Genomic DNA, 25,769 nt, shown 5'->3' with positions numbered 1-25,769 from the left:
TCTGTCTACACAGGCACACTCTGTTTCTGACTTGGCCCAGCACATCACCGTGGCTGTAATGGTTCATCTCTGATCCTTCCTACACAAGGCTGCCCTCCCCAGTCTGGTACGCTGCACCCGACCAGCTCACGGAGGCAGAACACAAAGCCCTGTTCCACTCCCTCCTCTTGGGAGGACGTGCTCTAGTATCCAGCTGTTATGAAGGGGGGGCAGGAAGCCTCTGGAAGGAGAGCAGGTTTGTCTGTTCAGCAGCACACACGCTCAAAGGAGAGGGAAGGTGCTGTTGTTTCCACCTCCCATAGGTTGTGAGCATATTCCCAGCCTCTCCGCACAGTCAATCCCCAGATCTCACGGCGTGAGTGAAATGTTCTTCCCTGTAATAATGCCAACACTGTTGTATGCATCAGTGGAACGAGCTGCAATAGAGCTCTGGGACACAGGGGGAGGAGGATAAAAACCTTTCATCCTATTAGGAGCTGTGAGGTTCCGAGAGCAGATCATTGATAGCATTGCGTGTAGCTTATCTTCCTCCTCCTCATCATCGTCAACAGAGGTAGAGCGGCTGGCAGCTAAGTGGTGGTAGTTAATAGTTACTGCTCAAAGAAAATAGTGAAAGAGGAGCATAAGAAGAGAGAACTCGGTTCTGCGGGAAAGCTCAAAAGGACACGTTCAGCAAAGACAAAGGACTTGAATCCTGCCCTCTTCTCGAAGGCCAAGCTCCTTTGAGTGGGTATGAAAAACGAGTTCCTTACACAAAAAAGCATGCTCCACCAAACACAGGCTGCGTTCCCAGAGCACACACGTCCCATCCTGGCGATGGAGAGAGGTCCCAACGCCAGCCTGCAGTAGGTGAGGATGCTTTTTAGCAGAACTCCACGGGAATTCTAGGCTCCAGCTAGCTTCTGTCCTTTGCCATGCCCTTATTAACGCTGTGGCCTCTTCTCCGCTCTGAAACCTCTGCCAGATGCCTCTGGACAGCAAACACGCTGCTCCCCAGCTCTCTCTGGCACTGCACACATGCCAGGTACAGGCCTCCTCCTAAGGAGGCCCGAGGCAGGAGCCAGCTCGCTCTGTCCTGCGCTCACCAGGCAGGTCTGTGCTGAACGTGCCCACAGAATCTGCAGTCCCCTTCACTCAGGCAAAGGCAGAACATGCTTTTGCTGGTGTGGGCACGAACTTACCTGTGCAAATCCAGAAGCCCTAATAATGCATGGCCACCACTGGGGTTCAGTCCCTGGGTAAGGAGGGTTCAGTTGAGATTTCTGCTTTTTCAGCTGCAGTTAAGTTCCAATATAAGCAGTAAATCCACAACCCCTGTAAACTTTAGGGTCTGATCTTCCTGGGAAATTCTTGCTTCTTTGCCAAGGGGAATAAAACTGAACATGCTGTTTGAGAACTAGCTCAAATGCCTTCTTGCACGTAAGGAATTTGTATTCACTGATGACATGAGGTGGTTTGGTGCTTGGGAATTCATTTAGTTTCCTTGGAAGGGCCTTTATTTATCCATTGTTAAGTTCTTGGTTCCAAGCCAGGAAAACTTAGCCCAGGGAGTTCTTGGGGCACTTTAAGAGTTGAGTTTAGGCGTTTGTTTTTTTTCTCTAATAACAACATTATGAGCAAGCAGTGTGGCCAATAAAAATATCCTCACTTCAGGAGCAAAACTGCTCTTGGCTAGTTAAACAATCTTTTTGCTTTTAGTCTCAGTTTGCAAGCCCAGGGGAGTATTTTTGAAAACTTCCTCTGCAAAACACAGAGTAAATATAAATAAGATTCCCCACCTCAACTCCATTTCCACTAAGATAACAAGTTTCACTGCTTTGGGGAAACCTACAGTAAGCTGTACCTGTTGATCACAATCATATCCCACCCCCAAACCTGGCTTGTCTGTTACCTTCAGTTACTTCCCAGGATATTACATCAAAGTTTTCTTAGTTTTTTGGTTTGTTTTGGGTTTTTGTTTGTTTGTTTGTCTTTTTAACAAAGCAGAACAAAGGCACTTACTGTTATCATGCTTGTGTCCCGGGTAGATGATTCTGAACACATAGTCTGTAGAAGTGTCTTCAGCTGGCACCTCCTCTAGGTCCACTGATTTGTTACTGTTCCGTTTTCGAAGCTTTGGAAATACCTTACCCTAGAGAAAATAAGGATTCCATATTCAGCTATGAATGACTAAGAGCTCAACAAACTAAGTACTCCAGACCTTTGGCATCTTAAATCTTAAAACTAAACTTTCAATGTGGGAAGGAGGTAAGGCAGAAAACAATAGAATCCGACATAGCAGGTGGTTTAGGGGTACTTAACACAGCTTTTCTGTGTACTTAAACCACAGCTTTTTCTCGTAATCCATGGGAGCTGGGCACCAGCTTCTTCAATAATCCAAGCCTCTGACAACACATATGTCCCAGTCCATTGGAGTCTCAGTCCCTATCGTTTGGGATCACATTTTGATACAACAGCAGATTCCAGTCCATTGCTCAATGGGGTAATGAAGGTATGAACAGTGTTTATAGACTATCTGGATAAGAATCAAATTGGAGTAAATGGAGTTACTTTGCCTCCCACTTCAGTGTAGCTGGAAGTCAACACCCAGGCTGTGGAGCAGGATGCCGGTTGAACAAAGACAGTAAGATCAGCCCTGCCTACTGCAAGCCGCTCGTCAGAAAAGGCAGTACCTTGCCCTGCTGGGACCAAAGTGGTGGCTCCAGCTGACCCCGAGGCAGAAGACCATTTTCCAGACAGGAAAGAAAGGCGAGGAGGTGACCTCCTTGGGGGAAGTGCAGCGGAGGTCTCTGAGTTCCATCCTGACTCACCAAGACTAATGTCCATCTGCTTTCTGCTGCAAAGGAGGACAAGGGGAGTCCACACTGTTACATCGGAACCTCTGGTTTTGGCTCTTACCATCTAAGTAAGTTTTATTTGTGATCACCTCTAAGTAGATAAATAAACTTCTGTAAGTCACAGTGCGATCTAGGGGTGATCTCAGTCCTTTAGTCCTGAAGAAGCTCAAGATACAAGCAAACTATGACAGGACTCATGCAGACACATTTAAAGTCATTCTGAACACTGATATAATAAGTAATAAAGGAATAACTAAACTAAGCCTCTGGTGTATGCTGTAACTTGACAAGGGACGCACAATTTAGAATGAAAACCAACCTAATAGGTATAACCAGAGGCTGTCAGCTTTATCCTTGTGAGAATTAGCAAGTCACATTCCCCGTTGTAAATTTTTCTCATCTATCTTCATTGTCACTAGAATCTTAGCACAAATAAGGAAAACCACCCTGGGCTCTGGATGCTCTTAAGCATAATAATCTGCATCTTGTACAATTTTCACATATCATAGGCTTATACGAAGCCATGTATCATAGGCTTATATGAAGAGCCTAATATAAGTGAATTAGGCTCTTAATTTCCTTTTCCAAACGGAATGAATGAGGCATCCAGAGCCACCTAGACAGAGGGAGGAATCTCTAAGCGCAGGACGTGATCCAGCTGTGCAAGTCCCGGTCCGGTAGCTAGGTGCTGTGGCAGGACCGCCAAGTGTCTCACCTTGTGCAAACAACAAAAATCACGTGATGTATGTGCCTGGCACCTGATACAGGAACCGCTTTCTCAGTGAAGAACAAAGGCTGCCATGTTCCACATCTGTTGTTTAATTCCCCTCTTCCTACCGAACTGCCACAAAGCAGCGTGGTGATGCATCTGACCAGTCGGTGAAATACTGGTCAGGCACAAAGTGTCCTGGGGAGGCTGATCGGAGAGAGGCAAACGGACCCGAACTAATGTTGCAGTTGTCATCCTCTACCAGCCAGAATTCTGGATTTTAACACTCATCCCCATACATCCCTAACTAGTTTGAAGTGTTAATGACACTGAGGAGGGAACAGCAATCATCCAACTGGCTCTCCTGCTTATGTGTTTTAAAGCAATACATATAAACCGTCTTCTAAAACAGGCTCCCAGTTCAAAAGGTCCTTTAGTCCAACTGTAACTCAACTCTGACTCCACATAAAATTTCTAAATGCTTTTTGTCTTTGCCCTGTGATTTTGACTCAAGGCTTGTGGTAAGGAAAGCAGCGGGAGAGACGTTTCGTTCCAGATTCCTTTCCTTACACTGTGCGGAATGGGCTACTGAGAACTGGATGGTCAGCGGGTGACAGGGTGGCTCTGGGTACACACACTCCCCTTCTACAGGTTGATGATCCCACTACAGACGTGGCTGACAGACCGGCTTTCCCCCCACCCCACCCCTGTTTGGCACTGCTCAGTGAACGGGGGCCCACGCCTACAAAGCCAGAGCTCCTGTGTTCGATACCTGCTGCTGCCAGCTCCTGCACAGGGGCTCAGAAAAAACAAAGCACACAGAAAAACCACAGAACACAGAAAGCGACCGACAACTGGAGCAGTGTCAGGCAGAGGAGTTCTTACCAGGCCTTTCAGCGAAGACATCGGAAGAAGAAAAATGCTCTGCCTCCTTCGGCAGTAACCCCCTAACAGGCACCCCGTGAAACGGCAGCAGCATTAGCAGCACTAACATTCACCCGGCAGAAAGGGGCTTTGGGAAGGCCCCCGGGAGAGGAAGGTTTATGCTTACGTTGCTGATGGCAGTGGATGCAGACGATCTGGCTGAGCGGCACTATTAACGCGTAGTCCCAGTAAACACTAACAGGGGAGGAAAAAGTACAGGAAACATTTGGTTTTTTTTTTCCATATTCAGGAGTGCTTGTGGTTCCAAGCACCCAATAAAAAGACTCTGCTAAGTTAATAACTGCTTATTAAATTGAGTCAATTAAGGTAAATTAATAGCCAAGTAAGAGGCAAAGGAACTAGCGCTCCGCAGTGGATACATCTGGCACCAGCCTCTTCACAACCTCCCCTTCCCCCCCACCGCCCCACACCAGGCTACAACAGCGCTCTGGCTAAGATGAACACGCCTCGGGCACAGCCTTGCAGCTGGGTGTCAGGACAGCCGGGTTCGGTTCTGCCTTGCACGTGTGATTTACAGACAGCAGCACGTAAATCCATCGGGGCTCACGCTTACAGATGAAGCGCTGGAAGCAGCTCCGAACCCTTCCGAGAACAACCTCGGCAGACTTTAGCAATAAAAGCAAGGGTAGAGGGGGTTCATTAATGTTCTGTTAAAAAATACACGTGAAGTTTTAGAAGAGTAATGGTGTGGATTAGGCATCTGAGAGCACTGTTCTGGGGTTGACTGAAACATTCCCTGAGGAGACATACCTGCCCGGTTCAAGACTTTACCAGCCTTTCTACTGAAGCAGAATGCCAAATTAGATGAATCTAATGAAAGGCAATGACAGTGCAGGTCTCTCTTTCGAGGCTGAAATTAGCCATGCTTGCCAAGTGATTTGTGACCCCCTGAAGAGAGGTACTAGAATTGTAATGATGGAAGGTAGCGGTGAGCCCTTTCTCCCAAACACCTGAGAAAGCAGGTTTTTGTTTTCCTTTTGAAAAGGCCTTAAATCCAAGTGCATTACAGGACCCTTGGAAAGTTGCTTCATCTCTGGCAAAACAGGAATAGAACCCCAGCGTCTGACACCTCTGCTTATGCACTATTCAGAAGCCCTTCAATTAAATCAGCCTTGTTACACTTATGACAGATTGCCAAGTATTACAAGAAATAAGCACCGTGAATGCTTTGATCTTTTCCCGAATGCAATGACTACCTTTTCTCCAGCTCTGAATCTCCAAGGGTTCCGTTCATCAACTGATTTGGAGTCCATTTTAATGTCAAACTATCTGCTGACTGATGAAGGGAGAGATACCCAGGGATTGCCTCCAAGTCATCCTTCTGTTCACAGAAACAAACAACGGACAATCCAGGTGACTCAAGCGCACAACTCAAATTGTCATGTTCCAGTCTTCCCAGGCCCCACAAGCTCCAGAGCACTGCATTATCTAAGAACTGCCGAGGGAAACCTTACCACCAGAAGTACTAGTAGTTAATACTGCTGTCAGAAAGAGGGGAAAAACCGCAGTACGGTCACTGGGTTTATGAAATACAGGCCAGCACGTTCGTTCCCACCTATAGGCTCACTTCACATTGGTCAGGCAGCGAAAGCATTTGTCACGTCTTAATCCACCTGAGCAGAACAGAGTCAAGTGGGAAGGCAGCGCTGTCCTGAGGACAAAGGCAAGTTATATTCTCCCCTACACTACTGACTGCTCCAGTCGCAGCCCGGCAGCAGCTGTGTGTCGGCCCAACGCTCAGCGTACTCACCGGCTGGACTAAGACGTTGTTTTTCCCGTACAAAAGGTGCGTTCGGGAATTCTGGTGCAAAGACTCCACGTATTCTCTTGCCGAAGCAGCAAAGCGATCTTCTGACGTGCTCCCACTTGAGTGTCGTTTCCGGATCTAGCACACACACAAACACAGCCAAGGCAGCTCAGGTAGGACAGGAATGGCTGTACTGGCAAGGCAAATAACAGCAACAGGTCCATTTAGACCCATCTCTGTAGAGTGGAACTTCTTCTGGAGCCAGGAGACCTTGCAGAGAAATGACCTGGACTCTTACACATCCCTGACCAAGGCAGCTCATAATTTCTTGTGAACTTCCTGGTCAGATCACAAGTGTCAGAAGCCACAGAATTTAGTCCTGGATCTCAAGCTTTTCTACATAAAGAGGACTTTGGGCCCAAATGCACTTCTAATCTGTGATAAAGGCTCCATTACGGAAGAGAAAAGAAAGGTTGTTCCAGATTCAGATCTCTCCCTCCTGGGGTTGCTTTTATTATCAACCTGTGCCTTAACTCAGAAATAGCTACGCAGTAAATACCTACTCCCAGGGCTGGGCGCTTCGAAGGAGAGTCTTGGCGGCCGTGTACTCCATGGATCCGGTGTCGCTGAACAAGCTCATCTGCTGAAGGGTCTGTCCAGTAGTGATCTGCTGTCTTCAGCTTGGTGTACTCCAGAGCACATGGTCCAACTGAGAAAACAGCCCAAAAGAGAAACTTCCGAGTCTGTTCAGAAACATACCTGGTCTTATCCTGCCGGCCAAGTACTGAAAGTGAGATTTCCTTCTCCAGCCAAGTGAATATTAATGATCACTTAATAATCCTACAGGATCAGCCCATAATAGAGACAATACATAGAACAACATATCAGGTCCTATTATCTGGGGCTGTATAAAAACATTCCTGTAGGACACAATACCCTGCCACAGCAGCACTAGTAGTTACAATCTCCTGGCGAGCATTCAGTAAAATGCCATTCCCGTTCTGTTCTCCGATCCCACCAGTAATTAATAATAAGACCAGATGACTGGTCTCTACTGGTCTCATAAGCAACAAAACAGTATTTGCTATGTTGCTGTATTATAAAAGGTTAAACTAAATGCTAGAGATAAAAAAATAAAAAATTAAAAAATCACCTTTTGTGACGCTGTCATAATACAAAATGTTTTAAGAAACAATTTATTTTCTTTAGCATAAGAAGTAGTAATTTTGCAAGAACTCACCTAGGAGAGAAGCCAGTATTGGGCCACAAACAGGATCTGCCAGTAAAGCTTCTTTTTCATAATATTTACTAGGAATAAAAGATCAGAGCCCAGTTAAAAACCCTGGTGGTTATTTATAAAGCTCTTATGCCTCCTAGCAGCATGAGTTCATTGACTTTAAAAATAGCACGTTACCGCTTACCAGAAAGTATGCCAAAGGAAGCAAAAGAGATAAGGGCAGAGACCCCAGACATGCTGTTATTAACCTGACAATTCCTTCAGCATTTGCCGCAGCCCACCAGTAGCCCAGTGGAGGTAGACTGTGGTGCAGTGGGAAGCGTGACTACTGCAGTCATGTTCCAGGTCAGACTTGGGAAAAATTGAGGCCAAACACTCTTTTCAAGAGCAAAATCAGACATGTCCATAAAAGGGACAATTTAGGAGTTTAGAGTTCTACAAGTTTTCCCAAGGCTGAGAAGGGGATCTAGGCTGTACATCTGGAGTGCTGTGCACGCACTGAAGCAGAACACGTTTTCGAAGCTTGGTTCTAGTTGCAGTTCTAACACAAAAATTCTGGCAACAGAATTTTGCTGTGATTATCAAATACACTCTCGCACACAATGGGCCAATAAGAAAACTGTATCTAAACAGCCAGAGGCAGGACCAAAGGGATCCAACCCCCACAAATTTCCTGAACCTGACAGGTAGAGGAAAAGCAGTTTCTAGGATTGCCTAGAAATCACCGATGCATCCATCTCCTCTAGAAGCTCTAACGGAGCTTGACTGGCTCCGCTACTGATCTCGCAAAGAAGGAATGTTGTGTTGGGTTTGCAGCTAAAGAAGGCTTTTACACATGGTATGTCCTGAAATATTGTTAAAGATCATTAAAATATATAGTAAGAAAGCTATGCAGAAATTAATTTAGCCTGTTTTAGAACTGGATCATTTCCTAATCTGTATCAGTAACACTGACTAGATCTCCACGGAGCATAAAAGGAGCCTAGAACAACCAGTTCAATAAAGCTACGCTCCAGCCCTCCACATTTAACAAGATGACCACCACCCCTACTTTGGACCCATATTCTGCCCTTGATCAGCTGTGTCATCTCAGGCAAGTCACCTCTCAGCATGCTCCTTCTGCCTCATCTGTTTTCGAAGGGAGCTCTTGAGAGGCAGGAGCTTGCCCTTTGCTAAATGTGTTTACCCAGTGTATTTGATTTGGGGCTTTGGGCACTAAAGCAATATGGAGACAAACAATAACTCTCTGCAAGCAATTTTGTCAGTTTTCCACAGAGACTAAGAGATCCACACATTCTTAAATATCTCTTCCATCTGTGAGGAATAATCTTGAAACACTGTCAAGAACAATGAACTACTACAAATCGTAGCTCTTGCCATGACCCCAAAGTCTTCCCATCACAGCAGGCAAAGCTGACTTATAAAACCACATAGCTAAAAAAATCAAAACACCCAAATTCCTTGGACTGTCATTATCCTCTGCCATCTCTTCCACTAGATGGGGCTCAAAGTCTAAACCACTATCTCTTCCTCAAGAACAGAAGAGCTGAAGGACTTAAACATGGAGCACTTCAGCAGCACTGTCACAAAAATGCAGGAGAACAAGCCTTATGAAGAGGTTCGTTTTATTCACTAAGTCAGGTTCTCAAAATCCCACACCTGCAATTCAGGACCTGACCCTAACTCACTGGAACGGACGGAGGAGGCAGTAAGGTGAACATCTACAACACACAGTAATGGAACAACTGAGATCAAACTCTCTTGACGTGTCTCCAGGTGAATTATGTGGAAAGAGAAACTAAAAAATCCTTGTATCCACGTATCAGCAGACATATTGATGGACTGGACTAAAATGCTTTCATTAACGTCGCTGCCAACTATGCGAACCCTCCCACTGTCTCTTCTGCACACAGCTCTTCAACTGGCACCAGATATCCCAAAGCAACAGTTTTCTCTGAACAGCAAAAAGACCTTTCTTCCATTTTCTTTCTTTTTAGTGGCAAGATACATCATGAAAACAATGACAAGGAAAACAGTAATGCAAACTTGGAAAATACTGTGAAAACAAGTTCCTCTGCCCTAGCTCTCTTCCTTGTTCAGACCCGTGGGCTTTGGACAGCCAAGAATGTGTCCACCCAGTGTGGAATTACAAGAGCACCACTGTGAACAAACTGCAATGGCAGTGGGTATCATTGAGCCTTTCTGGGACCACACCAAGCTTTAGGGTTCCTACCTTTCTCTTCTCATGGCAAATTGTCCCCAGTGTGCCCCATAATTCTTCTTTATCAGTTATGGGAGGCTAGGAAGGCTTAAGAACCTTCTGATTCTCTCCTTACCTGCAGTTATCAACAATATACTGCACAATCTTGTCGAGCACTTTCTCAATCAATGCTGTCCGAACCCATATGTGTTTGATGGCCTGAGGTGTCAGGACAGGGGTTTTGCTTGTGGTTGAGCCCTGCCTCTTCAGGGGCTCCTGCCCATTTGGCTGATTTTTCCTGCAAAAGGAGACAAGTAAAAGCAGTCAGAATTCAGGCTCTTCTTTGCCCAGAAAGCTCTCCACTGAAAGGCTACATGGAGAGGTGCTGGGATACGCAGCACGCGTCTGACATGCGCCTCTGTATACTAGCTGTCTACATCCCTGTGTTAGTACTCACTGCCTCTGGGGTGCGGAGTTTCAGTCAGTCCGTCATGAGGGATTTTTGAAAGTCACGGCTCTGATTTAGGATGCCTCTGTTCCGAGTTATGAATAGGAGAAGTCTGTAAAGGTTATCTAATTCACAGATAGAGGCTAAACAAGCTCTAAAAAAGCCCCCAAGCAGGCCTGTATTAGCTATCTTAGGCTAGGTAGTCACCTACCAAAAACCTCTTTTCTGCTTCTGTAGCTTTAGAAAAAGCCCAACATTTGAGCCCCTCAAACTCCCACATACTAGGCTGCAACAGCTGGGCTGTAAATCCACTGCAGACCATACACCCTGAAAGAATGAAAAAACTACAAAACACGAAGTGTAGCAGGAAATAAGTAGCACCTGATGAACGGGAATTTGCTTCTCATCAAACAGCGCTTCACACCTAATTGGGAAAGCCACAGGGAGGACGGTGAAAACAAGATCCTTGTCTCCCAGCTTTGTCTGGTACCTTCAGGCTGGAGCTAGCTGCGAGCCCAAGGCGGCACACAGCTGTCTCAGCATGAGATATTCCCATGGAGCAGGATCTGAGATAACACAGGCAGAGCTTTTCCAGGGACCTCCTGCCACACCATCAGCAGGCAATCCTTGGGCACAGGCCCATCTCTTCATTCTCTCTGTAAAGCACCATATATAGCTATAGCACAGTCTGTGCTAGCATCTTGGCAGCGAGATCCTATCTCCTACCACCTACAGAATGACAACAAGACAACTAAGGGATAAGCAACATCGAACTGAGAAACCAGAACTATAGGAAATGAGCATCCAAAGCCAGCTGGGAGCTTGCTTACAGTCAAGACCCCCTGCTTGTTCCTACAGCGTAAGCCAGCATGGCAACAGGTCCACCTCGGAAACGAGGAGCTTAATGCTGCCTTTTAGCGGCAGGATGGCAAGCTGGCTCTGCGAAGCAGAATCACTCCCCAAGCGCGGCTGGAAACAAGGACGCGGGGGCTGCTCAGCGCCGTGGTCTCTGAACCACGCGGGAAGTTGGCATTCCCCCCCATGGAGTTACCTGCTGCCCAGAAAGTCTACTTGACCCCAGTCCAACGAGGGACAGCAGCACGCTGTGAGGTGGTGTTCTGCCCCGTGAACAGGGTGGTGCTTTCCTCTGTAGACCCCAGCACGCCAGGCTTCCTGCAGAGCCCCCGCGCCGCTTGGCGGGGTCGGAGCAGCAATTTGCACCATGCCAAGGGGCGGTTTTGTGCGTTCTCAGCTCAACACATGGGCTGGGTGTCCTGCCACAGCAAGCATCCACCTCTCTCATCCACCGAGTACTGGTGTCCAAAACACACATTCAGGCTGACAACAATGCTCCCTTCACTTCTTCGGTGGCACTGACACAAATTATCACTTGTCACTGTAGAGATAATTAATGGCCTGAACAGATTTGGAACCAGAGACTGATTTTGAAGCTGAATGTGCTGCCTAGAGCACTCCAGTTTCTAAAAGGTGACCCACAAACAGGAAAATAGGTTTGTTCTCTCCATTTCTCTTTCCTGCTGCTTAGCAAAGTAGCTGAAATGTGAATTTGTGTTCCCTCCCTCCCCGCCAGCTTCGCCTGCGGCACGAGTTATGCAAGACAAGATGACAACACCGCTCCACGCTGAATACCCAACGGGCAGCAACAAGTGACAACGCACAGTTTTACAAGGTGGTACCAGCCACACGGAGCCTGGTGGGGCACTGCCCCAAACGCACTCCTCCTAAAACACATAATGCACCCAAGCCACACGTCCATAGCGTGGCTGGTGGTGAAGCCGCGCCAGCCCTGCCACCACGCGATGACATCTCGTGATGGGTCCATACTCCTGCATCAGGTAATGCAGTTGCAGGAGAAAGATGGGCTCTAAAGCTGAGCACTGGGAGAGCTTCCCACTCCTGCACAGTACTGCAGGTTTGCCCTGGCTCTCCCTACACTGCATAGGGCTGACAGGGAAAGACTAACCCTCTTAATTTCTTTATCGGAAAATTTTCCCCTAAAAATAGCAGAAAAAGAAGGTTCAGTGTTGTCCTAATGAGGAGGGAAACCCTGACACCTTCAACAATCTGCAGCAGGAAATCCATGTTCTCCAGTCATCCTGTTCTTTGACAGCATTCGGTGCCCTTTCAGGAAAGCGTTTGATTACAAAGAACGTCCGATGACATATTGCTTGGTGCCACTTTGAGCGAGATCTGTAATTCCCCTCTGCATTTACACAGTCCCTAGTCCTCCATGATGCCAGGACAGCACCTCTACAAGGCAACACACAGTGACAATCCCAAGTCAAGAAGCACACATGATGCCACTGACATCAGAGGAATTCAAATGCGTTTCACGGCATCCTAAACAAGGGCTAAACAGCCCCAGCAGCAATTAGATGGCTACAGCACATCTGTCTCATTTTGCACATTCAACGAAGCGAGTCTACCCCCTGCAGTATTTCCTAATAGAGTCTTGGGGCTCTGCATGTTTTCTACAGCACTTAAAATCTGTGGTTGTTAATAGCTGAAACACACAAAATTTCTCCAAGAGAAACCACAGAATTTAAGTCCATTTGCTCCCTTCTGTTAGAGGACACAGCCAAAGGGCTCTGGTGGTTCAAGTAGGGTTCATGTGGGCTCTTAACTGAGAAGCAAGGCTGGTGAATTTTCAGCAGAAAGCATCCCTCTTCCCAACGTTTAAAACACTAAAATTAATAAAATGCCAGTCTATATCAATAGGCACACAATTGAAAAATATATCAAAAAATAGGTACTTATCTGTTAAAAACTACATAGTAAAGTCTAATAAAGATAAATGCCAGAAGATTACACAGACATCTAAGTGCTGATTTAAACAACTGTCAATAATTGAAGACTTCAATGCAACACAAACTGAAGTTAAGCTCTCTTGACAAAGCCCTTCATACAGCAAGTTGATCAAGGGGCTGAAAGCTCCTCCAGTGTACAAAGACCTCTTAAGGCTCAGCAGTGCCACTGCACCACTGTCTACCAACAGAAGAAAAAAATGCTCCTGTCCCAAGTTTACAATACCAGACGCTCATCCCACAGGCTCACGCACTGTGATTCTGTCACCAGAACCACACGGCAAATTTTAATTGCACTGCTCGCCACTAGCAAGATGTTTAAGGACTTTCAGCAAAATCAAGTCCTTGACTCCAGCACTAATTCAGCTGTGCTCAAGTCTAGCATGCACTTAACTGCTTTCCTAGAATCAGTCTCTCACTGCTGACCACCTCTTCTTGAGTTCATCCTTCTTCCTATCATTCACTTAACCATTTCTACCATAATACCCACAAATCTCCTTTCACTGGTTTGGCAAGGAGCACGCCAAAACAGCTTTTCCAGTAAGTCTGTTCCTCAGTTCCTTTTGCCACCCACATCCCTTCCCACCAACAGTCCAAACTGGTCCGCCGCACCCTGACTGTGCGCACTCTCTGAAATCACCAGCTATCCTTCACTTTTGTTGCTTTGTGTGGGCTGGACGCGCTGATCCGCTATACTGAGGAGCAAAACAAAACACCGAAGACCCAGCTCCCAACCTCTGTCCCTTCGCTAGCTGCCAGCTTGATCAATTTCTTGCCTTATAGTTACGGACGCTAAAGAGACAGAGCCTTAACGAGCGTGGCCAAGAGAGACCCCTTCGCATTCACCAAGCAGCCTCTGTGTCCCCTCCAGGCTGCACACACATCTCATGAATTTTGCTAGGAAACAGACCTCAGCCTCACCTGCTTTCTACCTGCTGCTGCAGTTCCTGCACCTTCTTGCATATGTCTCCAGCTACTGCGTACGTCTTGCCCACTTTGGTGAACAGCGCAGCCACCTTGTCAGTCCGCAGGAAGCCGGCAGCCCTGCGCTTCAGCATGTGCAGGAGACACGCCTCCACAACACCTGCAAGAAAGGGACGGAGAGACAGTTACAGGTACTGGTGTCCTTCAGCCTGCTCTTCCGTGAATGCCACCTGCTAACCCCTGCTGGCCAGCAGTCAAGAGAACAGAGGAGGGGGGGGGGACAGATGGACAGACTGGATCTCCGAATCAGATGCTGCAAGCAGGGGTCTGATCTGTAAGTTACAGATAATGTCAGTACATAAATGAACCAAAGGACTGAAATACCTCCCAGTATTTTCACCCCATTTCACACGTGTCAGTGTGAAAGAATTCCCAATTCTACTGAAAATGAAGCCAAAGGCAAAACTTCTTCTCAGCTCCTCATGGCAGAACCAGGTCCCCCAACTCAAGATAGAATGAGCTAGAAATCTGCTTTTACTGATGATCTCTGTTTTGAGCAAAGGCTCCTACTTATCTTTGTGAGTTACTGCATCCGTTTCTCCCACTTGTATTTCTCCATATGGTCTGGTGTTTGCAATGAAAAGGACTAATTTGGGGTCCTGCTTTCCTGTTATTTGCTACTCATTTTTAAAATCACATTGTAGGAATTTTAGCACTGGCCTGTGAAGAATGATACTGGCAGGAGGCATCTCATGTAAGTTATACAGAGTTCAGGTTCAAACCTGACCCAATCTCTGAATGCAGAATGTAAGAAATTGCTGAGAATTCAACCAACTACTGGCATTTAGTTGATCGCTCTGTATCATTTAATCTATCTAGTGAGCACACAGCATCTTGATTTGCAGGGTAGAACAGATCATCCTTTTATTTATATTTATCTGATATTAATTCTGATTAAAATATTAACTCTTCATGTCCCAAACAGAACTGAGATACTTTCATTATGCCACCTCTCATTGGAAATAGGCGAGAAAATAACAAAAAAAGTCTACCAAAATCCACCTGTGAGGTTCAGTTTGCAAACCTTGCTGTAACATGGTCTGATGGTCACCAGTAAAAGACCGCATTGCACTATTTCAGCCTTGCAAGACTCTGCATCAGAAATCTAACCAGCCCTCATTTCAACTGCTGCAGGAAAAAGAAACAAGATAAACACAAATAAAAAACCAAAATAAAAACCAAGCCTTCCCTGTCTATCAGCTTTTAAATCGAGATGGCAGATGACTCATCCAGTCAATACTGTCCGTTAAAAGGTATGAAGGGGAACAGACCAATTCATTCACGGGGAGGGAAAAACCCCAACTTTATCTGCAAGGTATGCACTCATGAAATCCAGGCCGGCATGCCAGCCCTTACAGAAGGGTCTGAGTTCAGCATCCGAGCGATGCTCTCCTGTGTTTAATGACAGCAGGCAGCCCTGTGGCAAACTGCAGGCAGAACTGCCACATTACACTGTCGTTACGAGTAACAAATGCCACTCCATCTGCTCTGACACGCACTGCATCTCCCCAAGGTTCAGCAGCTGATTTTGAACGGCGGCAGTATTTTGTTGCGCTTTCAGCCCGATACCTGAAGAATCCCCTCCTGACTGTGCTGAATGGCCTCCACATCCCCCGACAGCCGAAAGCCTGCAGACCTATCCCCACTGCTCCGTCCCGGAAAGTAACCGCAGTCCCAGGCAAGCGCGAAGGGCACGCAGGAACACCTCCTGCCTTCAGCCTAGAGGCTCTGGCAGTCGGGGGGCCACAGCGCATGTCTGCATTGAACGGCGTTAGTGAAAACGTCCCCTTCACCTCCAGCACTGCCAGCCTATTTCTTTGCTTCGCGAGGCTGAAGAATGACCTGCTGAATGAACAAAAAAATTAAGAGACGCATTTATGAGGTACTAATATCTTCCCATTTTGTGTCTTATCACCCTGGAAAAAAGAAAACTCTAATTGGCTTCCTGCTATTGCTCACCACACAAATTAACCTCATGCGTGTTCAGAAAGCGCAACCATTTGCACTGAGAGTGCAGAAAACAGCACTGAAAAACAAATTGGAAATGCGCCGGGGGATAACCATGCCACTATTTTGCTTTCAACTGTGAAAGGAGACATGTTTTTAAGCTAAGTAGCATTGGATAAAATCTGACAGAAGAGAAAATTTCCATGGAAAGCCCTAATTTCCCTATGAGACAGCCAGTGGAATTAAAAACTGATGGCTTGGGGATTTGGGATTGTTCATTTTTAACGATTTTGATCGAATACAACTAAACTGAGTTAACGAAGCCAAGTCTTCTAATGGTATACCCTGAATTCATTCTCTGTAACATAGAGAAGCCAACATTCTCTCTTCTCCTCCTTCCTAGCCCTTTTATTTAGACTGCAAAACCTTCAGAATAAATTTGATATATTCTCTTACTGCACAACCTATATGAGAACCACCGCAACCGAACCTCCAGTTTCATCTTACAATTAAACAAGAAACAGGCACTATCTTAACAGTCTCTCCTCAAGCTGCCTAATCCAAGACATGTCACGTACATGCCCTCGGCGAGCACGCCAAAAGCCCAGGATCGTGATGCACTGCGCTGTGACCAGCTTCTTCCAACAACAGGGACGGTTCAGATAAACACAGGAAAACCCTACACACACACACAGCCATCCTCCAATAAATGAGTAACTCGGGAGGCTGGCAAGCCCTGTGGAAAGCAGTACAGCTGGTATAAATGGAACAGCATGTCTCCTGTACTTACTGATAATGAAGGACTTGGTTTTTTCTTTTGTTGCTGGGGTTTCTTTTTTATTTCCTTTTTTTTTTTTAATAAATAAAGAGCATTTGAGCATTCACAGCATCCGACTGATGTCTTCAGCGTAAATGCTCGTGCTGTGCAAATCCACACCCTCCTCTGTTTCCAGGGCAAATGGACAAAGTTGCTGTTGTGTTAAAAAGTGGACAAAAGAAATACTGGCCCATCCATGTTATTTCCATGTCGCTGTAACCCAAATAAAGCCTCACTGAGCGGCACAACAGGGTACGCACGCACTTTTACGCCCACTATCTCTCTGAACAAAATAGCATGATTCACCTTTCTTTGTGATCCCTCATTTAATTGCTTATTACCTTCCATTTTCACTTTAAACAGCACCGACAAACTGCTGTTTGGATGGATAAACAGAGTATCCTAAATTGTGAAAAACTGGTTATTACTTTCTGTATTAGACTAAGATCCCATTGCATCAAGCACTGTATAAACACATACTGAGATACAGTCACACTCATGTAGTTTAAGACCGATAAAAAGTAGAAGATGATATGTATAACTTTATCCCACTTCTTGCAGTGAGAGAACAGAATCCTTGCATAGTTAAAAGACTTATCATCAGGAACTGAGGATCAACGCACTTATCAGCATTTTCTCTGTTAGGCAGATTTACGTGGAAGTAGACAAGAGAGATTATTCAGCCTTATCCCCTTGGGAGATGGACAGTAAGTCACCGTTTCTCCTCTCTATCATATCCCCACGAAGAGAACACCAATAACCCCTCCATTGCTGCAGCTGGCCCTGGGCTGCACTGGAATAACTGTCCCGGCACTTCTTGCTGCTGTGTGCAAAGAGGGTCCTGCCCAGGCTGAACCCAGAGGAGTCCGAGCCCGGGAGAAGCAGAAACCCAGACTCACTGAGATGCTGTATGGCTGCAAAGGAACAGTGCCAACGGCCTCAGGTTTTGCAGACTCCTGTTCTCTCGGGACACGAGCCTGACCGCATCAAACAAGGCTCCCGAGCAGCAAGTCTGACACTGCTCCCCACACGGGTATACTCCCCAGGCAGAGCTACTGCCTCAGAAGACAACCACCCCCCTGCTTTTTCACCCACAGCAGGCACAAAAGCCCAAGCCGTGGCACTGCTCGCTGACAGGAGGGCCAGGACACACGGGCGCAGCCCCGCTTGACCCCTCTCAGCAACCAGCTCATGCCAGGAAACATCCCCTGCCATCGAAGGACATCCGTAGGTGGCAAAGGCAACGCCTGCGGTCTTACACAAGCGGGAGCCCAGCGCTGACGACATCTCGGCAAGCAAGGCTGTCTCCACTCAGAGGAAGAGGGAGCATCTGTGCATCTAGCACAGAAGCAGCAGCGGGGGCGAGCACTGTTTGGTTGCCCATGGGGTTTTGCAAGGCCAGGTAGAGCGGCATGGGAAGAACAAAGAGTGATGACAGCACGGGGACGTTCTTCACATCACAGTCATAGATCCTGTCTAGCAACCATCACAACAACTCTTAACCCAGCTACTGTTTTGCTCTGTCTTTCAATTAGAAATAAAGAAAATGAAAAAAGAAAAGCAGCTTTCCGGATGCCTGCAGCAATGCAGCAATAATTGGTTCCAAATCTTAAATGAAGCAACCTGCCTTTAAAAATAACTGCAAAGAAGTGCATTGCTGTTGCTTAGGAAACAGGCTCTCTTCCCACCTTCGCTGTTGTTTTTTTTATTCTTTCTTTAAAACAATAAAATATTAATGAAACAAATTCAGTGAAAAGCACAGCAGGCACAGCTTTAATTATTAATAAATGTTGCAGCTGCCACGGAGGGCAATTTCCACAGCGACTGTCCCTAAAGCCCCAATATTTAATTATTCCATTGCGACATTTCTCATCACAAGGACTTGGCATAACATCAGTCCCCAACTGCCTGTAATACACGTGTAGTGGCTATTTGCAAGGGGAGAGACACTGGAATTAGCTGCTGGATTGCCTCAAAACCTATGTTCCACGGGATGAGAGATTAACTCACCACCTCCGGTGCTGCGTGCAGGGCACCCTCAGGTCTGGGTTCAGGTCACAGTCCCAGCCTGTGTGACCTTCATGTCATTTTATTCTCCTCTACTTCACCCATGGACAGAGGCTGACACTACTGTCTGCCTCCAGCTTTTCTCTCCAGGCTCCTTTATACAGGGGAATTATTCCAGAACAGCTGACTGACTCTACACTCACATCTGACTAACCCGCGTTAGCTTTCCAACACACAGCGGCTTTTACCCAGTTACACGATGAAACACTTGAGGAGGGCAACACAGGTGCCCTCCTGTTCCAACCCTTGCTTGTACTTCTTGCACTCTGGTAATCTGCAAGGGAATTAGCGTTGCTTCTTGGCCAGCTCTTGGATTCAAATCAATTCTCCATGGCAGGCTCTCGGCATCCTGTGTGCTTGTGGGAACAGGTGAAAACAAACTGAACTTACCCTGAATATAACACACCCCCCTCCTGTCGTTCTGCTGGTGTCAGAAATTACAAGGAATTTTAACTGAATACACAAATGGGTACGGTGCGTGCCAGCACTCCCCTTCCCCATTTCCACAGTGCACCAGCACACATTTTCCATCAGCGGAACCCAATACAGATCATGTGTTACAACCACAGCCAGACACGTGCATAAAACCCAACCAGCACGCAATGGAGACAACATCAAGAATACGTGGTAGAGCTGGTGGGTGGGGAAAAATCATCTTGACATATTTTGCAGGAAGAGAGCTGGAGGGTTAGGTAAATCAGGCTTCTGCAAACCCACTTTTCTGTATTTTTGAGAAATTAAAAATAGGTAATCCCCCTGGAGTTGTAAACTGCAGAACAGAGCTCAGATTGCTGCCTTAAGAACCACACAAAACATTATAGTTAGACGAACCTTTGGGACAGGAAAATGAAGTTATTTACTTATTTTAAAGAAAATGAATCATTTTCCCCATTTCGGAATCTGACATTCTAAAAAGACGAAGATTTAGCTGTTTCTGGGGGAACTGACAGCATCAGAAAGACATCAACAGATAGTTTTGTGTACAAACAGGTAGTTTGAACACACCTACACATGCTTTTATTTGTATGTATCCATGCACGTGAGTTAAATAACTACTGCGGGCTTTCTGAGCCCAGCACAATGCGACCCTGAGCCTGCCTGCTGTCACTAACAACGATAAATACATACAAAAACTGACTACAGAAGAACACAGATACTCATTACATATAGATTGGAAGAACAGCACTGCACTTGGAATAAATTGACACAGCTCAGGTAATTCCCTTGTATGGTTCAGCTGACAGCAGCCATCTAAAAACTCATTAACTCCAGCCAGTTTTGAGGAACATCCCCTGCAGTATCCACTGCTGAATTTAATTAAGTGCAGATATGTTATTGATTTACAGTCCAAATAATCACAGTCCCCAACAAGCTTTGCAAAATGTCACTTTTTTATGACTTCAACAAGGCTTCTTCTTGCAGAGTCAGGTGAACAAGTTCAGCTTTCTCCTTTTTTGCCTTTATGAAAATCTTGACTTGACTTAATGTGAAATGAGAGCTCTAGGGATGAGGCTGGAAGGGTGGTAAGCAGAGGAAAGAAGGCCTGTGAAAGGTTTATTTATGGGGTTTATTTAGCAGACGAGATTTCCCTTAGACAGGAAGAAATACTGCAGCTAAATACCTTGTTTTCATGGAGACTGTGCACAGGGAATTGAGCTCATGAGGCTGAAGAAAATTAGAAGTGAAAAGAGGAGGACGATAAAGAAGCAATCAGATGCTCATGATCTCCAGCTGCTGCTGCTTCACCGAGCTAATCACAGACCTGCCCAGTACGAAACCGGTTTTATTACCAAGTTATAGCACGCTATGTCATGGAGAAATGCATACTGAGTGGAGGACATACCCAGCTGTACCTGCATACTAGCTAAGAAGCAAACGACTGCAGAGGAGATAACCAGACTTGCTCCTTTGTCCAAAGGGTACCGCTTTGTGCATTTTATGGAAGAGGGAAAAACTGAGTTTCAAGCATGTGTTTAAGTCTCAATCCCCATTTGACTTTGTGTCTTCAAATGCCAAGGACTGTAGACTCTCCGGATACAGCTGCGCTGCAAATAAGGGACTTCATGTGACAAATCCAAGTATGCTCATGGGATGCCAGGCAAGGTTAACAAGGAGAGAGCTGTGCCCCAGCCAAGCTCAAATCCCCACCTCACCTGATCTTCAATACCTCATTCATCAAACCCAAGCACGCAACAACCACTGCCGCTGAGATGGAAGGATCCCCTCGCCTATCAGAACAAAAAACACTAAAAAAAGAAAGTGGTTCATTTTGAACTAATATCTTCCTCAGAGCTCTGGTGCTGTGATTTAAATATCATAGCATGGGGTATGAATGACATAATGACATAAAGATATCTGTGTCCACTCCTTAATCAAGGTTAAGCACATAAACCTCTGCAAGGGAAGAGTTCATATGGCACCAAGACAGAGGAAGCACCCTTAGTACAAACGAATTGCTTCATAGAAGAGTAGGAAGCAAGAGTGTAAGAAGTAAATTAAACATTTTCTTTATAATCACAACCTCAAGCTAATGCCTCAGTAGTTAAGTACAACTCACGCTTTACAACTGGGCATCCCTTAACAGCTACATGCATCAAAATTTCCTGTGCTGATGCGTTTCTTCCATTGCTGATGTACGACTTCAGTACTTTCTTTTAGCATATACCCATTCCTCATTTCACCACAAGGCTGTGGACATCTGAAGCCTGCAGCTTCACTGCTGCAACATTCACTGCTGGTCTATTTATTACACATTCTTATTTACAGCAGCCCTACCACGGTTATGTTAGAACACCACCAGCCCTGCTAAGAGACAGGTGTCTTAGGGAGTCCAAAGGCACTGTACTCCTGCTGTAGCTCTGACTGGTCAGCTGAGAAGTCAAGATGCCCCATGTTAGATCAACTGGGAGGGCAAACTATTTTCACATGTAATTTCATTTTCATTTCAAGCTGCAAAATGAAGACCTTTAAAGTATCTATTACTTTCATTAGTGTTTGTTACAGCACTAATATAGCAAATCCCTTGGAAGCCATGCAAAGGAAAATACCAAGGTGATAGGTGCTAGAAGAACACCGAGCATTTTTATTTTACAACAGCACAAAGAGACATTATCTGCGATCAGGACTGCACAGAACTAGGTCCTGTGCAACCGTCTAGGGGGAGACAGTCTCTAAAATGGCACTTGATGACTAGCAGAAAAAAACCTTTCCATTTCTCTCGTGGAGGTTTCACATGAAAGGAGATTCATTGTTTAAGAACTGTTGAAAACGTACTACAAAAGAATGATTTAATTTGAAAACTGCACTTATAGTTAACTGGATGGTTCGAATCCATACCAGGAGAAAGCACCTCTTCCCCCTGGAAGCAAGGTAAAACCAGCAGTTACTGGGAACTGAATATCCAAGGCCGTGTGGTTTAATGGTGAAGTTCACCTGGATTCAGGCTACTTGCATTCTGCTCTGACACACAGACAGGACACAGGCATCATATTTACAATAAAGCCCTGGGGAAAAAAAATAAAATCTAAATAGGCAATCCTCAGTTCTAAAGATAGCTCTGGCTGGGAAACATCAGGGCTGGAAGTTGGTGACAGCTCCTCTTTAAAACCTTGGCCATTAAGCTTCAAGGATCTCAATAACCTTCAGAAAATTGAAGTGTCTCCATTAAACACCATTAAGGGTAAATAAAAATTACTGAGGTTTCTTTAAATAATTTAATACGATCCAGTTCGATGGCCCAGGACTGAAGTAAAATGTTTAGCAGAGTGCTCTAAAAAGCATGAGAGAGATTTCCTTTCTCAAACTAAAATCACGTGCAGTTCAAAAACTGTTAGATTTCACATCAGAGCTAATATTCACTCTATAGCACCCCACTCATCAATTTAAAGCAGTCATCTTTGGAGCACAGTCAAAAACCTTTTAAATTCGTGTGAAAAAATATTTGCCTCCTCCCAGTTATGATCATCTCTGGTACTCTCTCTGGGCTACTGTGTTTATGAAGTGAGGTAGAATCTCTGTAAATTATAAGCATTGTTCATCACCGAAAATGTTTCATTTGTTTTCCAAACAGAAGGGGTAATACAGGGAGGTTCATATTTTGTTTATGAGACCCCTGCATTTCCATAGCAGATTAACAACATTTAAAAAAATATCAATGCCAAAGGTAGAAAGCCAAAAGAATTAAAATAATAAATCACCTGGTTAGACAATATTTACATCTATTTCTACCTAAGTTACATTTCTGTGAGATAAGGAAAAAAGAGAGGAAACTGAATTCTTAATTTTTTGTCAAACCTAGGAGCACTGTGCTATTTAGAAGCCTCAAGGGAATCACCCGAAAACTCCAAAGCATAGCCATCTCTTCCTAACGGGGCTGATCTCCAGAGGAACTGGAAGGCTGCAGCCCCAGCTGAAACTGATGGGAACAGCTTGCCGTGTGGACACTCAGGACACTCTGAAAAAGAGGTCCAGGCTAGCTCCAAATCAATCTCCTGTTCCTTTCATCTGCTAACACTTTGTTGCCACACTTTAAATAGGAAGCAGAGAAAGGGCTTCTACCAGGAACTGATTTCTCACCTTAAAAACAAAGAAGAGTTGCCCACATTGCTGCCTTCCATGCAAGTCTGTGGATATTTGACACTCTTCTGAAAGCTTTATCGTCTTGAAGCGTGCCACTGGAAAAGAATCTCTGGATAAGAAATGTATTCAAGAAATACATTTCTATTCCTCAGTCGATTTTATTTTCCTGTCATGAACTTTAATCCAGTCTTGTAATTTAGGGCCATGAAGGAAAAGATTTCTGACTCATGATTTTTCATTGCTTGGGGCTCGCAATCGTGACGTTTGGTGACTCTGATAATTGCTTGGATTTCAGGTCCTGAACAAGAGAAAACAGAACACAAGCTCCAGCATCATGCAGTCATTGGTTCCTAATTAGATCTTCTCTTTCAAACACAATTAACTTTGTGCAAAATGGGATAACAAGTCATCATAAGACCAATGAAGAAAACAGTCCCACAACTAACTACATTTTTGTGGTTAACCCTTATGTATGTTAGCAGCTTAGATTCCTAACGAGCACTACCAGGCACTCCTGCAACTCAGACACGCTCCCCGTCCCAGAAATACCCCAGAGAGCTGGTCTTGAGGGCCATATTCACGTTCAACGTTTTCCTGCTTTTCCACTGCCAGCTTGGACAGCTTGGACAGAGACATATCCGTGATTTCAGCTGAAGCCATCTGACTGTATTCCTACAAATATTTACAGACCCTGAAACTTATCTTAACTGATCTCAGATTAAGCATGTGGCTCCAGAAAATCCAGCCACAGAATTGCTCTCCTATTGTCTACCACCTGAATGGACTACTCGCCTGCTTTAGGAAGATGTGACACCTAACTAAAGCTGGGAAGTAACGGTGAAATTGTTTGACAGAAAGTCCAGTCTTAGTGTTTTGCAGATTAACTGCAATCATGTTATATATTGAATTGGTTTAAAATGTTAACGGTGCCCAAGAACCACTCTGTTTCTCAGGATTTGCCAGTCCCTTCGCTGTGATCAGATACTGACTGACACAGAGCTATTCCAACTAAAACTCCCTCTACTTATCTTCCAAGAAGGAACCATCTTACACTGATGATTATCCAAGCCTAGGTGCCCCAAGACTATGCCAAAGGAAACCGCACGGAGGGATACGGGGCCTCCACATGAGGTCTCCTCTCGAGTGCGGAATTACAGCCCAAAGCACTGCTGCTTCGAAAGCACTTGTGTGCGACAGTTTTCCTCCACTTTGCTTCCACGAACAACAAATGCCCGTGCGGTCCTGATGTACGCAGACACTTTAGGAGCTCGAAAGCAAGAGCACACACTGCGAGATACACCCCGACAAGACAAACGGGGCATAAACAGCTCAAAGACACCTACTGCACCGACAGAATGCAAACTCCGAATGAGATTTCAAAACCCCACACACTTTAAAGTCTCTGAAATAAAGGTGACAGGACTTCCAGCCTCACGTCCTCCAAACCACCACACAGGCACTAGTATCGCTGGCATCAAGTCCACAGAGTATGCGAGTACCCCGACGGGGAACGCTGGCAGGCTGCGGGTAACGCTGGCAGGCTGTGGGTAACGCGCACACAGGTTAACGCAGACAAACCAGCGTGGCCGTATTGCTCCACCTGAAGAGGAATACAAATACCAGCTAAGGAGTATTTCACAGAAGCAGCCATTCTCATCCTCAGCCTGGAGTCCAGCTCTGACCTAACCCAACCTGTCCCGAGTCTCACCGCACCAAAGGAAACGCTGGGAAGCTGAAGGAGCCGCTTCACAACGCAGAGGAGCTCATGAGAGAAACTGTCCTGAGGAGCAGCAGTGTGACAATATTCACCTGCCACCTGGCACGCCCTGCCTATAGCCCTGGAAGTCACCCACAAAGGACGGGACGCAGGCGGCAGAGCCGGCCAGCTGCACGCGCAGCCCTGTACAGCCGCCGCACGGACCTCCGCACCCAGCCCCCTCCGCACCCGAGGGCTTCGCAAGCAGCTGCTTCCAGAGGAGAGCGGACTGGTGGCTGGGCAAGTCAGCGCTCGGTTGTGTTCAGGCAAGAGTCTGCTCGCTTTGGGATGGCAGATGTCGGCTGAAAGGCCTCAGGTCACCTCCCCAGCGCGTTACTCACACCGAGAAAGAGCACCGCTTGAAGGACTGCTCACTAACGCGAACTCATCGCACCACATGCTCCCCCCGTGCAGCGATCGCGCCCTTTTGTTCGAAGGGCTGCGTGCATGACTAAAGGCAGTCACAGACCGCGCGTCAACACCTTCGCTCAGCAGTCAGATCCAGCTCTGCCGTCAAACCAGGTTACCTTGCCCAGCGCATTACTGGACCCATCATGACATGGATTTTGGTTTTGCTTTTTTTAGATCTGTGATATTTAAATGCAGCATTACCCAGGGAAAAAAAAAAAAAAAAAAGTAATTTTCATCAGTTAACAAGAGAAGAAAAGCAAT

General features: G+C 45.9%; 1 protein-coding gene across 4 annotated transcripts in view; it reads right to left on the bottom strand.

The window, feature by feature from the left end:
* The window catches only part of SGSM2 (small G protein signaling modulator 2), a 57,892-nt gene that overhangs the window by 17,248 nt on the left and 14,875 nt on the right, over nt 1–25,769 (bottom strand). Inside the window, exons 3-12 of one of the 4 annotated variants that reach the window (XM_086475459.1) lie at nt 13,870–14,032; nt 9,812–9,973; nt 7,479–7,546; nt 6,802–6,947; nt 6,242–6,376; nt 5,688–5,812; nt 4,598–4,665; nt 2,673–2,836; nt 2,002–2,131; nt 459–593 (exon numbers count right to left, since the gene is read on the bottom strand). In XM_086475459.1, coding sequence (XP_086331585.1) covers nt 459–593; nt 2,002–2,131; nt 2,673–2,836; nt 4,598–4,665; nt 5,688–5,812; nt 6,242–6,376; nt 6,802–6,947; nt 7,479–7,546; nt 9,812–9,973; nt 13,870–14,032 — 1,296 coding nt within the window. The remainder of the gene's footprint in view (nt 1–458; nt 594–2,001; nt 2,132–2,672; nt 2,837–4,597; nt 4,666–5,687; nt 5,813–6,241; nt 6,377–6,801; nt 6,948–7,478; nt 7,547–9,811; nt 9,974–13,869; nt 14,033–25,769) is intronic. The other 3 variants (XM_086475460.1, XM_086475461.1, XM_086475462.1) reach the window with 3 other exon arrangements.

Source organism: Leptosomus discolor, chromosome 18, assembly GCF_034619465.1.
Source record: "Leptosomus discolor isolate bLepDis1 chromosome 18, bLepDis1.hap2, whole genome shotgun sequence".
Taxonomy (NCBI): Eukaryota; Metazoa; Chordata; class Aves; order Leptosomiformes; family Leptosomidae; genus Leptosomus; species Leptosomus discolor.
Note: the sequence above shows the minus strand (reverse complement) of the source record. Positions and strands in the feature narration are given on the sequence as shown.